Raw genomic sequence first — 16,229 nt, 5'->3', positions numbered from 1 at the left:
GGACTGAGGCTACTTGTAGGGAGGCTGGCCAAAGATTCCCCTCTCAAGATCGGCCTTGTGGGCGCCAGCAAGTGGAGATGGGATAGATGAGCTTTGAAGCGCAGCCAAAGGGGTTTTTGCCCCAAGGTTTTCCCCTCTGGAGTCGGAACAAGCTTTGTATCGGGTTGATTGCATACCGTTAGTTAAATGCTTTCTATAGCCACGAATTAACATGATTTCTGTTTGAAAGAAAATGCTTCTCATTCGCTAAATCGCACCCAATCCCACAAAATCATACAATATCCCCAAACCAAACTCCGTAATCGTGTCCCCGGTTCTCAACAGAGAGAGACTTGACATACGAGACCGTGTTGGCTAAACCCAAAGCTCACTTCCCCTCACAAGAACCCCAATAGGTGCCTCCAATCTTACTGCAGAAACCCGTTCTTCAAACTTGAGGGTCTTCAGAGGGAACACCATTTGCATCTGACCATGTTAGCCGCGTTCATCAGCGTTCATCAGGTCGCCGTGGAAACTTACACTCCAAGGTTTGGCGGATCTCTTGAGCTCCTGGTAGTTCGTGTCCACATGTGCTGCCATTGACGAGTATGTTTGGGCCCCCGCAAGTTAATCTTCCCTTGATGTTACTGTAGTCGCACTGAGGGCACGTACTAGGCGCGGATATTGGGGCATAATATGGAACTGGCTTCCTCTGCGTCTTTTTATTCGGCATTCTGAGAGATGCTGGTTTCTGTCGGTGCATTAAGAAAACTGAAAGAGGAACAAGGTGAAGAGTATGGTTTTCTGCAGTTTCCAAGAATATAGACCAGAGAGTGTCTGGAAATGACTAAATCAATGCATGTGGAAATCAGTTATGGTTTTTTATAGCGTTGTCACTCACCTCAAGATTCTCATGTCTTTCAGGACTTTAAACGCCTAGTGAAACATGTGGCATTTCAAAGAATGAAAGGAGGCCATCAAGATACACCCTGTAATCAAAACACATCAATTCTGTGCCGAGAGTCATGGCTCAAAGATGAATAGAGAGCCTTTGTTCTCTTTAAGCAGCCGTAACCAGCATGTATGTACAAAATGGCTTATCCCAAATTGTCGTTTACACGCCCTATGTTTGTGTTTGGTCAGAACTCAACTTTTTGCACTCATTCTACAAGCATTGTCCTTGAACATTAACGCCTGGATAACAGGGGGAAATGAGTGGCTTTTGTACTTCTTTCAGGTACTCAATAAACTACGTCAAAATTCAAGGCTAGCAAATTATTTCAACAGCTCAAAGGAGATTGTGTTTCAAGTTCGTACGGTCAGAGAAGGACGTTGGTAATCTGTTACACATAATAAAACCTTTATGATCTTGATAGATCTTTGTTATAAATTGACCAACGATTTAGGTCGAAATATGAATTCAAAAAATGGCAAGACATACGAACTATCCCACGCATCTCAATGTGTCAATCAATAGCGTTTGTCATGGTCATTGTGGGCTTGATATGCAACGAGGATTCCATTCTTGTCGCGACTAATTTCATTCAACGAATCTGATTTCCCCCATTGATCGTTCCCAATGATCTGATAACATTCGACGGCAGGAATCGGAGAATGGACAATCCCTGTTACCGTAGAACGTATGGATCGGTTGATGTAGGGTATAGATGCGCTCTATGAGTTGTTCACATCTCATTTGTCAACTCCAGTGGAGCTGGATAGACTTGAGACTCGGCGAGTGGATCAATGTATCATGACGTTGCGGCTCCGGAGCCAAGTTATGCGTGTCGAAAACAATCTGTTGAGTATAAATCATACGTTGTTCGCACATCTTTTGGATTAATCCAATAACTGCCTACCTCCTCTATCTATCTGTTACTACTATAATATGGCAGAAATCACCATCACTGGCGCTGGAGGCTGCAAAATCCAAAGTACGTCTAATCCCTCACACTACAAACATGGACGCAAAGATTAACAATTTGATAGTCCCAACAGGGCTTTTCATAAACAACAAATTCATACCTTCCACTACTTCCGAGACCCTCACAACCGAGAACCCAACCACCAACACGCCCCTTGGTCAAGTCTCGGCAGCCCAGCCCTCTGACGTCGACGCCGCCGTCTCTTCCTCTAAGGAAGCCCTCAAGACATGGAAGACTACCCAGCTTGCCGAGCGACGTAAATTACTCAACAAACTAGCTGATTTAATTGAACGAGATGCCCAAGAACTTGCCTCCATCGAAGCCGTTGATGCGGGCTTGTTGTTTAACATGTCCCTCGGTTTTTGCATTGTCCAGGCTGTCGAGACGATTCGATATTTTGCGGGATGGGCAGACAAGATCGATGGACAGTCCCTAGATTTTGGCCAAGGATTAGCATACACCAAGAGAGAGCCTATCGGCGTTTGTGCTGCTGTGGTACCATGGAATACTCCCCTGTAATCCCAACTCCGCTTTGTCATCTCTCGAACCATGCTAACATCGACAGTATGATCACAGCCTGGAAGCTAGGTCCGGCCCTCGCAGCTGGAAATACTCTTATTATCAAGACTCCTGAACTAGCTCCTCTCTACGGTCAAAAGCTAGCCCAACTCGTCCTCGAAGCAGGTTTCCCACCAGGTGTAGTTAACATCATCGCCGGTCTGGGCCCTGTCGCAGGCCAAGCTCTCGCCGATCATCATCAAGTGCGCAAGCTCTCCTTCACAGGAAGTGTAGCCGTCGGACGTACAATCCTTGTCAGCGCCGCAAAGTCAAACCTAAAGAGAGTCACGCTTGAACTAGGTGGTAAAGGTCCAAGCATCGTGTTTAACGATGCGAATTTTGAGAACGCTCTTGCATTTGCGACGGCAGGAATCACCCTCCACAATGGTCAGATCTGTGCGGCCGGAAGTCGAATTTATGTTCAAGAAGACATGTACGATCGGTTTGTTTCCGAGTTTGCAGCCAAGACGAGGGAGGCTGTAATGGGTGATCCTCTTCTCGACGAGACGGTCAAGGGACCTGTTATCAGCGCTACTCAAAAGGAGAGGATCATGGAATACATCACCAAAGCCAAGAGCGAGGGAGTAGAATTCTTGCACGGATCAACCGACTCGGATAGCATGGGTAACTTTGTCCCAAACACGGCCTTCATCAACGTCTCACCCACAGCAACCATCATGCGGGAAGAGGTTTTTGGACCAGTTGCCAGCTTTGCCAAGTTCAAAACGGAAGAAGAAGTCGTCGCTCTCGCCAACGATAATGAGTACGGCTTGGCTGCTGCTGTGTTCACCAATGATATCAGCAGAGCCGTGAGGGTGTCTGACCAGATTGAGGCGGGCATGGTCTTTGTCAATACCTGGGGCAGTATCAGCGCAAACAGTCCGTTTGGGGGTATCAAGCAGAGTGGGTTTGGCAGGGAGAATGGTACTGACGCCCTTAATGATTGGACGCAGGTCAAGTGTGTCAAGATTAATGTTTTCGATTCGTGATGCTTGGTACTTGGTGACTAGCTGCAGCAATTGGCAGTTGGATGAGGGTGAGTCCTATCAATTTATCAAATTCAAAGACAGTAGGAAGGCTCAAAATAGTGTACTTGAATTGTGTTGTATGATTTTGCCTCAGATAGTGAATGTGCTGATTGAAGATACACCCACAAGCACCTACAACTTGAAAGGGCTCTTTGGTGGGTTCGCACCAATAGCCAATTCCATGCCGGGATCGATCTTTTCCATCGTTCTTTGATACGCTTCCCTGCCTGCGATACGCTCAAGGTACTTGACAATGTTGGGATACTCCTCCAAGCTGTAGGGTGAAAAGTACCTCATTGTTGTCAAGGGGAACACGACCATGATGTCAGCGACAGTAAACTCATTTCCGGCAAGCCACTCATTTCCCTTGACCCTTTCGTCTAGTATTCTCAAAGCCTGATTGTACTTTGCTTTTCCAAACTGGACAACGGGGTTATCATCTCCAAGCTTTGCTGAACGAATCATCATGATGCGTCCCAGAGCCGGTCCGAGAGTTCCGGCAGGGAAATGCCACCAGTAGAGAAAGTCGGCGTAGGCTGGGTTGTCTGGGCGCAGGAAAAGAGAGCCGTTGGCGTACTTGTTGCTGATGTACTCGATGCACGCGGCACTCTCTGCGAGTGTGACAGGGCCATCTTGGATCACGGGAGCAGCACCCATGGGATGGAGAGCTTTGAACTCTGGTGGTGCGAGGAGAGGGGAGCGTTTGTAGAGTCTGAGATTATAAGGGATGTTGAGTTCTTCGCACAACCAGGGAATGCGTTCTGATTGGGAGACTTGGAGATGGTGAACTGTAAGAGACATTTTGAGAGATATCGTAGGTCAATCGAGACAAAAGCGAGCTTCTGTTTGTTTGGATGAACCGAAAGTAGAAAAACATGGCCTCTTCCTAAAGACCTCTCTTCTTGTATAATTCCACTAGTATCGTCATTGTGGAGTTGGCATTGCCCGTGCCGAGGCATTTATGTATTATGGACTGTCTCAAACCTTGATGAACCAATCATCAGGTTTACTGACTCGGTAAATAATCAAGTGCGTGCTAATATGGACTGACTTGACTGTCTGGGCTTAGATGAGCCACCATGATTTGTAATTCTGTCACAACTCTCCTACCCTGCAGTCAGAGAATTATCTCACATCACCCAACACCACCAGCTTGTCCTCATCGAACCACCACTTGGGTCTTTGGTCCCCCTCCAATATACAAATCACAAAACCTCTCAACTCTCTCAAGCATATCCAACCAAAATCTCTGTGCCTCAATTCCGTGTTCCTCACCTGGGTACTTGACAAACTCACATGGCAAACCATGATATCTCAACGCCCTTCTAAACCCTTCAGCCTGGGAAAAGGGACATCTCTCATCTTTTTCGCCATGCAAAATAAGCATCGGCGGTATAACCATCTTTCCCTCCCGAAGGGAATGCTCAACTGCGCCGGAAACCTCCCAAATAGCGCTACCTTGGCGGTTCCGTGTGTCATCGTGACCGAGATTCCAGACAGTATGACCTTGTACGAGCTCGACTTCAAATGTGGAACCAAGATCGGCTGTGAGGGCGAGACTTTCTATGTCGCACACTCCTGCTCCAGCAATGGCTGCGTTGAAGCGCCAGCCTAGATCGTGAAGGCCGTTTCGGACACTGCACAAGTATGTCAACAAACCACCCTGACTCCACCCTCCAACCATGAGCTTTTCCGGATCTGCGAAACCTTTCATGATTGCCTTGTTCGTTATGGTTATCACATCCGCATAGTCATATAGGCCTTGTCCACCAATACTGTACGAAGCGAATGCCTCGCCTCTTCCCGAAGATCCCCGGTATTGTGGAAGAAGAAGGCCGTAGCCTTTTGTGAGAAGGTAAGGAGCCCAGTTGAAGCAGGATGTGTCGAAACTATTGCAGTTACGATCCCTTGGACCACCATGGATCAAGACAAATGTTGGAAGTGGTTCTTTCGGCTCCCCATTGCAATTTGACTTTGATGCTGGGCTAAGGTATAGACCATCTAGTTCGACTTGCCCGTCGGATGACTGGCAGGTGAAAACAGTGCTAGATCCAATCGACTGGCCTTTGAGCATGTTTCCATGATTTGAGAGCTTCATATCGTCCTTGCCTTGTTGAATGACGAAGACTTCGTAGGGGATATTGATGTCAGAGAGACTGGCTGCAAGTGTCGCAGTGCCCGTTTCTGGGTTGATGGACACATCCCATACCCACATCTCCTTACCCTCTGCAAAAAGATCTCCTCCGCCTAGTTCGCTGATCACATCGACGAGTCTGACTTGTCGATTTAGGATTATTTTACCGCCCGCTATGCGAATATCTCCTGCATCATCATCGTCGCCGCATCCCACTTTGACAAGATTAGGAGAAGAGGCGCCTGGATCGATACTGTATACAGATCTCCCCCCGGAGTCTTTATCGGGTGGCGAGCCTGCGATGAAGTAAACGTGACCATCAGGTGCCCATGTTAGGCTGTACGGCTCATTCATAAGCTTGCACAAATGTTGAACTTGGCCAGTTTCGATGACGACAGTCGATATAGAAGTACCAGTCAACATAGCCTCTTCTATATGAGGATTCTCGGTACTCATAAAGACCAAGGCTTTGCCATCTGGGCTCCAAGCAATTTCACCCATATGCTTGTTACCTCCCACGATGACCTTGACATGATGGGTTTCCACATCGACAAGCCGTAGACGAGCATGATGCCATTTTTCTCCCCAAACTTCAGGTTCCTCTTCTTCATCATCGCCTTTTTTCTTTTCGTCACATGAAACATAGGCAATTGTCTTTCCCTGTGGCGAAACAGAAAATGAATCAATATCCTGCTCATTGTCCTCTGCGGTAATAGAAATAGGATCACCCCCGTCCAATCGCATACGCCAGATTGTTGAGCTTTCGCCCGGGTTGGAACGATCAGACAGAAATATGATACTGTCACCACTGGGATGCCAAGCTGGACTTGTATCGTTGAAGGACCCCGATGTCAGCTTTCGAGACGAGTTGGGTTCGTTGGTTGATGCTAGCCATAATGTTGAAGTGTGGTACTTGCCCTTGCGATGACTACCGACAAGACTGGTTGAGTAGACGAGCTTTTGGCCGTTGGGAGAGAGCTTAATGTGCTTGGGGACTTGAATGTCGCAGAGTGTCTCGGCGAGGACTTTGTCAAAGGTTGAGGTGGATTGTGCCATGTTGAACTGAAGGGTCTTGCGTGTCTGGAGACTTTTCACTAGGTTGAATGGGACGTTTTTACTTTTGGATCCTTTATATACATAAAGAGGCGACTGGGGATGATGTTGTCTTGTGCTTACATGTCGTTGATTGTCAGGCTACAGTTACAGCGACATCAAGACAACTGTCACGGTAGCTGACTCACCTTTTCGTATCTGATTGGCTGTAGCGTATATAGGTAGGTAGGTAGGTACTTACTTAATACGTAGCAAAAACAAACCCATATTGTTAACTCACTTGCCGTACTTCGAAGCCATGAACAACAATACGCATGAAATCACCTGTTGACAACAGGATTGATGTTGTCGACCTGGGACATGGTAAGGATATCTTATCAAGAGTGCAATTGGCTATTTGCTAATGATTCATAGATAGTGCTTCTCCAACCCTGGCCCTGCTCGTGGTGGATCCTCAATCACGTTTCTCAATGGAATGCTGTATCGATCGTATGAATGGCTTTGACGGAAACGTTGAACAGGGTGGCGCACTGGACATTTACAACATTGAAGCCACATCCTGGTCCACGATACCCTACATCCCGGATGGAATTCAGGGCCCAGAAGCAAGGACCCTTCTATCATCATCCATACAAGACAAGTCGTATTTACTCAACATGTTTGGGGAAAGAGATCCTAGCTCACTGGGTCCTTGGAGAGAATGAGAGGGCAATGAGAGGTTGGGTGACGTCTGGTGTTTGCAATTCCTTACATGAAATGTGAAATTCTGTTTCAGATTTCAGCACGGAAATGCCAATTGGATCTTGGAAAGTTGACTGACAGACATTAACGCCAGGTTGGGAATGGCTTGCAGTAGCGTCTTGTATGTCAGCGGCGTTCGGACTCCGTCGCATTTGATAATCCCTGTCGTACCAATCATTCGAGGTCACTTACAGGTACATACATCCTTTTGACTGAAAATTATCGAATCATATGGTAGTTATTAGTTAGTACAAGAATCTGTCATTCTTGACTCGTATTAAACACCTTCAGTATCTATCACACGGACTCCGATCCACCGCCGACACGACTACCGTTCAAACATCCTCGACTACGAATCGCGTTATTCATCATTGTCTCCGGAGATGCCGGTTAAGAGAGCATGTGATGTGTGCTTCAAACGAAAGGTGCGTTACTTGCTTATTCATATCTTATCACATCATGCATGCATGGATGGTACTGATAAGATATTTAGATTCAATGTATAAGAACTAACCCCAATCTACCATGCGAATGGTGCTCCGATCATAACCTGGAGTGTGCGCTTCGACGAGAAGCACAGAGAAAGAAGCCAGATGACATGTACGTTTTATCAACCATGGTAGACAGTATAGATATCTAGTTGCTCAGCTGACTTTACCATGCGGTAGTCCATCAATCCTGAATCATGTACACGCACTCACTCGTCGAGTCACAGAACTCGAAACCACAGTCGAACAACTTCGTTCGGCAGTGAATGGTACTGCACCAGTATTTCAGAGTCAAAACACGCCTTTATCATTACCTGGAACGGTAAATACGCAGGCAACTCCCCTCTCGCCACAGCCTCGCCATGATGGGAGTACTGCCCAATATCAATATCGTGCCTTTCTAGGCCAACACTGGTACTTCAAAGGAGTGCCATTGTTTTCAGAAAAAGGAACTGACTGGATGTCATCCAAGATCGGTCAAAAACCAAACCTAGGGAATTTCCGTCTTTTCGGGTCACTCTCTTTCCCACACAGTCCTTTCCAACCGCGTGCTGAACTACCCGAGCGAGAGGTAACGAATGAATTGCTCGATTCTTGGCTGTCATCAGACTGGCAGCGGGTGTATCCGATACTTGACCCGTCATTTGTGTTGGGGACTATTGAAGCTGCATATACACTGCCAAGGAGTCATGATACTATTCATAGACAAAGAACAGCCGAAGCATGTGTACTTGCAGCGTTGGCTCTTTTCTCGCGAGCAAGCGAATTCGATGTCCCGCAACTGTTTGAGGGCGATGTTTATGCCAGTACCGCGCACAGCTATCTGACGCAGGTATCTGAAGGTAGCAACTTGGAAACATTGGAAGCTTTTCTTATGCTGGTAAGTATCTTCTGAATGCTTTCATTCCCCCCACCCATTAACAATCTAGGCACTCTATAAGACTCTTTCCGGCCAATGGGAAGATGCTAACAAACTTCATTCGTCGGCCTGCCGTATTGTCTATGAGCTGAAAGGCTACTGTTTTTACGACACATTTACAGAACAACCATCTGAACAACATACCCAACAAAAGCACATCCGAGATCTGTTCTGGTTATGTTATATTTTTGACAAAGACCTTTCAATTAGATTTGGCCGCCCTCCTCTCCTCCCTAGCAGTTATTGTGACTTGACATTACCAGAGGGACTAGATAGGATATACGACAGTCAGTCTCTTGACCGAGAGGCTTTCGTTCACTTCCCTCAAGACCTTGAGCTCACTCAGATAAAAGAGAGGCTATGCCTTTTTCTGTGTTCTCTCGAAAACCCGAATCTGGCTGATGGTACAATCCTGTTCCACTTGCGGCAGCTGGATATTGATCTCGAGACATGGCGCCTGAACATTCCAGTAGACTTCAGACCTAAATTGTCATTGTCGGCCGATCAGCCAATTCAAACGAAAATGTCCTATCTCCAAAGATGGAGACACAGGTATCTGCAGTTGGAATACAACTATATGACAATCATCATTCACACGGCCGTACGAAGATGCGGCGCGGCCTATGCTGTAGATGAGAGTCTACCTGATGATTTGCATAGTGTTTATCATTCAAGCAGCGATATATCCCTTGAAGCTAGTCGCACGATCTTGCAGATTTTCAAAGATCAAGATATGCTACTAGAACGAAATGCTTTCGGGTGAGTTACTATTATTGCATACTGACTGATAGCGTCTTACTAAACTGTGTATAGGCATATCGCTTTTCACCCACCCATAGCCGCCTTGGCATTATTCTTGAACATCTTGATCCATCCTCTCGACAGAGAGGCACAGACGGACTTGGATATCCTAGCATCATCAACCACAATCTTCCAAAACTACTCATCAACTACAATGACAGAATTGGATCTTGAAAGTGTGCAGGAATTGAGCCGATTCGTGTCAGAATTGGTACACCTTGGCAAAAGCGCCATACTAAAGGCAAAACAAGAAAACAAAGCCACAGAGTAAACACCTTGTGACTGAATAAGGATCTTCAGTGTGTATTTTGCTTTAAAATGATAGTTTCTATCCAATCTTACCTACCATACAGTGACCGGATCAAGCTCCCGGTCCCGCTTATGATAAGCGTTTGTTGTAAGTCGTTTCCCCGCAGATGGACCGTCAGTATTTGGAGGGCGCCTTTACAATGACATGAGAGGGAACAATTAATTATAAAAAGGCTCCCTCCCGTCAGTTGGCGAGATGAGGAGGAATCATCGTTCTTTATCTCATTCACTAAAGCTCTTCAAAATGGCTCCCACTGCTGTTTCTGTTTCGCCTGCCACTGATGGCTCAATCACCATCATATCTTCAAAGACATCTCAGTCTCATGGTCACGAACTACAAAACAAGACTCCCCTTCAAGCCATGTCCCACGGCGATGTTGTCTTGCAAGGCATCCCCAAGCACCCAAACTTCGCAGCTCAACGCCAATGGCAACTTGAACATCTCGCTGCTGCCTTTCGCCACTGGCATCGCGAAGGTTATGTTGAGGGTATGAGCGGTCACATCTCGGTCCGCGATCCCGAGTTCACTGATGCTTTCTGGACAAATCCTCTGGGCAGACACTTTGGCTTGTTGAAAGTCAGCGACATGATTCTCGTCAATCTTGACGGCGAGGTCATAGGTGGTAATCGGTCACGCCCACCCAACACTGCTGGGTTCCTGATCCATGCATCTATTCATAAGGCCAGACAAGATGTACACGCTATTTGTCACTCGCACAGTATCCATGGGAAAGCATGGTCAGTATTTGGTAAACGGCTTGAGATGCTTACCCAAGACGCTTGCAAGTTTAGAGGAGACGCGCACAGCGTGTACGACAGTTATGGAGGTGTTGTGTTGGGCAGTGAAGAAGGTGATCGGATCGCTGCTGCCATGGGTGACAAGGGTAAGGGTTGTATCCTGAGAAACCATGGTATCTTGACTGTTGGCCAGACCGTGGATGAAGCAGCTTGGTTGTATACTTCGATGGAGAATAGTTGTCGTGTTCAGTTACTTGCCGAAGCCGCAGCTGCTGGCGGTATCAAAAAGGTTCTTATAGAAGATGAGGAGGCGGATTTTAATTTTGATGTCGAGAGTGATCCTGAGGTTTGTTACTGTGAATTTCAGGTTTATTATGATCTGGAGGATGAGTTGTCCAAAGGAGATTTTAAGAACTGAAGCTGGACAAGACCCTACATTACTCGATACAACATACAATTCACAACCAAAATGGATAACAAGAATGTGCAAAACCAAACAAAAAATCAATTTAAAAAAACCCAAACCCTATGAGCACAGTTTTTCTGTTCCGATAAACTCCTCGCAAAACCGATCCAGCCGATGCCCAAGACCCAAAGAGATAGAATAGCCGCCATACCATACCAAAACGCTCTGGGCGTGTCTACTCGACACGTCTACCCGACCTTATGAAAAGCAGTGTCAAGTTCAGCTTGTCCGACACCTTCGAGGTTACGCCCAGACCAACCACAGTCCCAAAATGTGATCCACGCCCAGAGCTTGATGAAGCTATGCGCATAACCGAAAAGAACCTGAAAGATCATCAACGGAAGATCGGAAGGATACTTCAGCAAATGCGGAATGAGCTTGACAACCTTTGTCCAAAACATCCAAAGTAGAAGCAGAATGACATCCGAAGGTCCGACATTTGCGCTCTTGACAAGTGCGAAAATGAGCAGGAAATCCCACAGCATGGCAAAGTTGAACAGAGATGCCCAATAAACCATGAATGTACTCCAGGGATACCGGTAAACAAAGACGGGGTCGCGAAGCATGACGGGGTTGCTGCGGACAGTAGTTCGAGCCCATCGAAGAAGTTGATCCTTGAACTTGGGCCACTCGCCGAGTGTTGTTTCAATAGTGGCATCCTCGGTGTCTTGAAAGACGATAAGCCAGTGCTTCTTGATGGCTTCGCGGGTGAGGAAGTTGTCATCGTCTGGGCCGAGACCGTCACCGCCCAGCAGGCCGAAAAAGAACTTTTCGTGACAGAAACGTTCCAAAAGTTCGTCATTGTTGAGGAACTCTGTGCGGTAGGCAGCTGTGCGACCTGAAACGACAAAGACTCCTCCGTCAATAGCGTTAGACGTTCGAAGCTCCCAGTTGTGACGCTGGAGATAGTTGCACGCTATAAAGTTGACTATCGATGGCCAGGACCATTCTCCGGGTGTTGTTCGTCGAACGTGCTTCTTGGTAACAACAACACCAACGTGAGTGTCGTCAAAGGGCGCGATGACAGATGGGATGAAATCGGCTGGCCAGAAAACATGATCGTCAGCAAAAATAGTGATGGGTGTGGTGACATTTGGCATAGCGTGGGTGATTTGTTTACGCTTGCTTGGCTCTGAGAGTGCTGCAATGGAGATTTCTGTGTGCGGCGCATCCAGGCTCAACTTTAGCATGACGGCCTGACACTCTTCTCGAAGAGAATCGCCAACTGTCACTACCAGGAGACAGGCCGGGTGATTCGCAAGGATGCTCTCCACGCACTCCCTGAAGTCAGGGCCGTGAGGATCGATAGTTGGAAGGATGACAGTGACATCTCCGCGAGTGAAAGCCGGATCAGCACTCACTTCACGAGCACGGTACATCCATGATCCGAGAAGATGACCAACCAAGCGAGTGTAGCGGAGGACAAAAAGGGTGCAAAAGATTCTCAGCCAGGTGTCGGACAAGAGAAGCCAGGTGCAAGTGAGGGAGACGACGATGGGGATGATGACAAGAAGTGCTGGGAAGATACGAGCCAGGAGGTGTGATTTGGCCGGGAGGGCAGTTGGCCAGGTGCTGATGAGTGCCATTTTGGCTTACCTGGTGGGTGTTTCGGCTTGGTGAAGGTATCTCGATGATGGCGATGACTCGATGTAGATAGCAAATTGTGATTGATGATGATGAAAGTCAAAAGGTAAAGACTTGTCGAATGATTGTTTTGAGTTGGTATGGGCAAGAGTTGCTTTGATTTTATATCACTATCGAACAATAGCATCCTGAGAGTTGTTCAAGCAACCCATCACTGTCTCCGAGTCAACGCAAGAACAACAGCTGCGGACAGCTGCGGACAGCTGCACAATCCATTGTTGGTCAAACGAGATGGAACCAAGATGAACTGTTAGCGAGAACAATGGATACATTGTCAACATGAAGGACAGGCAGTGGCTGACAGTGCACTCGTTGTTTGTTTGTATGAAGTGCATGAACAGAAATTGAACTAGTCGGACCTCGCGTCTGCAGTGGCCGTCGAATCATGAAGAAATTGTCATGGCAAAGGGTTTTATTTCTAGATCTCGAGTTTCTTTCTTTTTGTCAGAATTGAAGTGTGGTGATAAGATCCTCATCTACCGGTCACAAACATACACATACATAATTCAATCATCTGGTCATGTAAACTCCAAGATATCGAGTTAATAATAAAGCGAACATCCTATCATGAACTAGGCTACAACTTCACTATTGACCTAAAACAGTTCAAACCAACTTCTCTTTCCCTTCTTCTTCTTCTTCTTCTTCTCGGGAGGATAAACAACAATCCTGTCCAAATCCGCTCCCTTGACACCCTTGCCATTATCAAGACCACCAACAGTGATAGTATTCTCGCCATTCTTGAGCGGCAAAAGAAGAGGCGTAGACAAAATTATACCCTTGTGTGTATCCTTTTGGTACAGAGTGTGCACCTTGTCTTTGTTGCCGTTGACAACGACGCTGCTGATGCGACGGATTGCCCATGTGCCGTTGATACGGTCCGGTTGACCCATCGGCTGGTCGCCGAAACCCATGTCATCAATGTCTAGATAAGTCAGTGTCAGCGAACAAAGAATTAAACTTGGGACAGGAATAGGGATGTGTACTTTGATGGTAGAATGATACCCATTGTTCTGCGCCTTTGCCCTGAACAGTAAACGTGACTGTGCTGTCGTTGCCAGAGATACCAGTTGCAATAACATGGTCGGTTCCAAACGTCTGCCACATATATCAGTCACTAGTGGTCTTTTGGTTCAAGGTAGTATAGTTAGTTAACTTACAGCCTCTTGGAGGAATGCATTCCCGGCGAGTTTGGCCTTGCTGGCCGGGTATGTCTTGCCCTTGATAGGCTTCCATTCGCCAGTTTTCCTACAACAAGGTCAGCGCCTATGTTCTCTGTGCTTGAATAGATCTTCTTACACGTTCAAGTCGTAGATATCATGCCAAACGACCTCGAGGCTTTTGTTATCTTCATCAATCTCGATGGGAAGCCACACATTGCGACTTTCCCAAATTGACGGTAGATCCCACTATGGAAATCAGCACAAGATCTGATCAAGATCAATACAAAGACGTACGTACCTGGTCAGCCATGTACAGAAACGTAGTCTTCTTTGTTCCGTTTATCCTCCAAGAAAAACCAGACTGGGTGCTAAATGTTCTTGTGTAAGCTGGCGCAACAAAGAACGGCTGCGACCAAGGTCCCTCTAGCTTATCAGCTCGCATGGCAACAACATCTAAACCAGTCGTCAGTATTCGTTACAAAGTCTGAATCTCAACACATACTGTTTGGCCGATAGCCAGTCTTGTGGCTCATCAAAGTCCAATAGCTCTTTTCTGTCTGAAGAATGGTTGGCGCCTCAAAGTCGTACTTGTTGAAGCGATGCGTAACCTTTTCAATGTTGGTAATGTTGCTATTGAACTGGCTCACATATACGTCTCGGCCTTCGACACGGTCACCATTAGAGTATAAGGCGTAGGATTTTCCAGATTTGTAATCTGTAAAGGCGCCAAAGTCCTGAGACCAGTTCCCGAGAGGTGCAATGGCGTGATTGAACTGATATGGCCCAGCAATGGAATCAGATGTTGCGAGACCTTGAAGGAGAAGGCTATAGTTTCGATCGTCGGCATGCCACCACATCTACTTGCACGTCAGCGCATATCTTTTCAGGGTGGCTCTTCTATGCGTACGTGGTACTTCCCCGTCTCCTCACTATAGAGAACCTTGGGTCTCTGAATAATGCTCTCCGGTGAAATATGCTCATGTCCTTCTTCAGGGGTGAGCGCTAGGCCATGAGATTCCCATGTCGCGAGATCATCGGAGCTGTAGACAGAGATACCACCGCCTTCTTCCCGTTGTTCGGTTTTGTACTCTCCGAACCAGTAAAACCTGCCGCTGGAACGATCGACGCAGAGACCACCCGCATGAGCGTTGAAGAGATTACCCTCAGTATCATGCCAGCGAGCGCCTGGAACAATCCAGGCTGCGCTTGTGAGAGAAGCCCAGGTGAGGAGGGAGAGGAGAGACATGTTGAGTGTGTGAGGCTCAGTCCATTGACGACGGTCAGTGGCTCAATTGATTGTTACGCTGAAGATATTTTATACCTGTCTCGGCTCATGATGACCCGAAATTGCTACGGCCTCATCTACGAGATCAGGGTTAGAGCCACTTGTACCTGTCAACTGTTGGTAAAAACGCGGGGATCGCCCCCAATGCTAGGATCTAAACATGTCGATCCCCCGCTGAATTGGTAGACGCTTCAATCAGGCTGTTGCTTGGCGGCTGTTTACCCCGGAGAGGCAGGCGGATAAATGGTGACCACCAATCAATCCCTGTAGTAGGCGTGCTTAAATCATGCTGGGATGATTTATCGGGGAGCTCGGTCCGGACTATTGGTTAAGAATAAGGTTGAATAAGGTTGAATAAGGTTGAATAGGGTGGAGGGATTGATGGTAGTAACTAAACGAAGCTGTGTATCCTGGATAGTCTAACCATCCAGTTTCTTATAGAAAAAAGAACAATCATGCAAATGTCCATCTGCGCTCTCAGCATAACTCGGACAGATACCCCATTCTGTATACCCGATTCTCAAGTAAAATCCCCTGGCGGGCGTTTCTGTCGCAGTATCGAGCATAACCATAGTCTTGCCCAACTTCTCTTTAGCAAAACTCTCAGCAAACTCCATTAGTTTCCTTCCTAGCCCAAGACCTCTTTCCTCTTCCGAAACCAATAGTTTTGCAACCTCGACTTTATGCGCGTGGGTTGCTTTGGGGTGAGACAACAGATGGATAGTACCGATTGCGGAGGAACCCCGTGCGAGTACGAATAAGCTGATTCGTGACTTGGGGCCGAATAATTGAGTTGAAAGAGATAACCAAAATTCTGTGGCTTCGTTGATGGATAGAGGCGCATGGAAACCGAGTGATGAAGAAGGAGGGTTATCGTTGACGCAAGATTGGAGGAGCTTGGTGAGAGCAGGAGTCCATTCTTCCAAGGCTTGGAGAGTGTCTATATGATGTAGCTCCAAACCTTGCGGCCAGTTGATTGTAGTTGAGATGCTCATCAT

The 16,229-nt window shown here is 47.0% G+C and overlaps 10 protein-coding genes across 10 annotated transcripts; 5 read left to right on the top strand and 5 right to left on the bottom strand.

Annotated features, from left to right (window-relative positions):
- Nucleotides 1–354: 354 nt before the first annotated feature.
- FPOAC1_008791 (uncharacterized protein) lies at nucleotides 355–579 on the bottom strand (the record flags this gene model as incomplete). Its single annotated transcript, XM_044853225.1, has 2 exons — nucleotides 355–465; nucleotides 520–579. 2 exons carry the CDS (start codon nucleotides 577–579, stop codon nucleotides 355–357), a joined length of 171 nt encoding a protein of 56 aa, XP_044705895.1.
- A 1,288-nt stretch (nucleotides 580–1,867) lies between these two features.
- FPOAC1_008790 (uncharacterized protein) lies at nucleotides 1,868–2,423 on the top strand (the record flags this gene model as incomplete). Its single annotated transcript, XM_044853224.1, has 2 exons — nucleotides 1,868–1,913; nucleotides 1,969–2,423. 2 exons carry the CDS (start codon nucleotides 1,868–1,870, stop codon nucleotides 2,421–2,423), a joined length of 501 nt encoding a protein of 166 aa, XP_044705894.1.
- A 47-nt stretch (nucleotides 2,424–2,470) lies between these two features.
- FPOAC1_008789 (uncharacterized protein) lies at nucleotides 2,471–3,451 on the top strand (the record flags this gene model as incomplete). The annotated part of the gene is made up of 1 exon (XM_044853223.1): nucleotides 2,471–3,451. The coding sequence occupies one exon, from the start codon at nucleotides 2,471–2,473 to the stop codon at nucleotides 3,449–3,451; it is 981 nt and encodes a 326-aa protein (XP_044705893.1).
- A 171-nt stretch (nucleotides 3,452–3,622) lies between these two features.
- On the bottom strand, nucleotides 3,623–6,680 carry FPOAC1_008788 (uncharacterized protein; the record flags this gene model as incomplete). The annotated part of the gene is made up of 2 exons (XM_044853222.1): nucleotides 3,623–4,278; nucleotides 4,787–6,680. 2 exons carry the CDS (start codon nucleotides 6,678–6,680, stop codon nucleotides 3,623–3,625), a joined length of 2,550 nt encoding a protein of 849 aa, XP_044705892.1.
- A 311-nt stretch (nucleotides 6,681–6,991) lies between these two features.
- On the top strand, nucleotides 6,992–7,381 carry FPOAC1_008787 (uncharacterized protein; the record flags this gene model as incomplete). Its single annotated transcript, XM_044853221.1, has 2 exons — nucleotides 6,992–7,040; nucleotides 7,092–7,381. The coding sequence occupies 2 exons, from the start codon at nucleotides 6,992–6,994 to the stop codon at nucleotides 7,379–7,381; spliced, it is 339 nt and encodes a 112-aa protein (XP_044705891.1).
- A 420-nt stretch (nucleotides 7,382–7,801) lies between these two features.
- FPOAC1_008786 (uncharacterized protein) lies at nucleotides 7,802–9,897 on the top strand (the record flags this gene model as incomplete). The annotated part of the gene is made up of 5 exons (XM_044853220.1): nucleotides 7,802–7,843; nucleotides 7,912–8,018; nucleotides 8,087–8,786; nucleotides 8,836–9,584; nucleotides 9,639–9,897. 5 exons carry the CDS (start codon nucleotides 7,802–7,804, stop codon nucleotides 9,895–9,897), a joined length of 1,857 nt encoding a protein of 618 aa, XP_044705890.1.
- A 282-nt stretch (nucleotides 9,898–10,179) lies between these two features.
- Nucleotides 10,180–11,091, top strand: FPOAC1_008785 (uncharacterized protein; the record flags this gene model as incomplete). Its single annotated transcript, XM_044853219.1, has 1 exon — nucleotides 10,180–11,091. The coding sequence occupies one exon, from the start codon at nucleotides 10,180–10,182 to the stop codon at nucleotides 11,089–11,091; it is 912 nt and encodes a 303-aa protein (XP_044705889.1).
- Nucleotides 11,092–11,327: 236 nt separating this feature from the next.
- Nucleotides 11,328–12,725, bottom strand: FPOAC1_008784 (uncharacterized protein; the record flags this gene model as incomplete). The annotated part of the gene is made up of 1 exon (XM_044853218.1): nucleotides 11,328–12,725. The coding sequence occupies one exon, from the start codon at nucleotides 12,723–12,725 to the stop codon at nucleotides 11,328–11,330; it is 1,398 nt and encodes a 465-aa protein (XP_044705888.1).
- A 654-nt stretch (nucleotides 12,726–13,379) lies between these two features.
- On the bottom strand, nucleotides 13,380–15,192 carry FPOAC1_008783 (uncharacterized protein; the record flags this gene model as incomplete). Its single annotated transcript, XM_044853217.1, has 7 exons — nucleotides 13,380–13,708; nucleotides 13,770–13,881; nucleotides 13,944–14,031; nucleotides 14,083–14,192; nucleotides 14,245–14,399; nucleotides 14,449–14,803; nucleotides 14,854–15,192. The coding sequence occupies 7 exons, from the start codon at nucleotides 15,190–15,192 to the stop codon at nucleotides 13,380–13,382; spliced, it is 1,488 nt and encodes a 495-aa protein (XP_044705887.1).
- A 458-nt stretch (nucleotides 15,193–15,650) lies between these two features.
- On the bottom strand, nucleotides 15,651–16,226 carry FPOAC1_008782 (uncharacterized protein; the record flags this gene model as incomplete). The annotated part of the gene is made up of 1 exon (XM_044853216.1): nucleotides 15,651–16,226. The coding sequence occupies one exon, from the start codon at nucleotides 16,224–16,226 to the stop codon at nucleotides 15,651–15,653; it is 576 nt and encodes a 191-aa protein (XP_044705886.1).
- Between the last annotated feature and the right edge of the window lie 3 nt (nucleotides 16,227–16,229).

This window comes from Fusarium poae, chromosome 3, assembly GCF_019609905.1.
Source record: "Fusarium poae strain DAOMC 252244 chromosome 3, whole genome shotgun sequence".
Lineage (NCBI taxonomy): Eukaryota > Fungi > Ascomycota > Sordariomycetes > Hypocreales > Nectriaceae > Fusarium > Fusarium poae.
The sequence above is the reverse complement of the archived record's forward strand: the minus strand, read 5'-3'. Positions and strand labels throughout refer to the sequence as shown.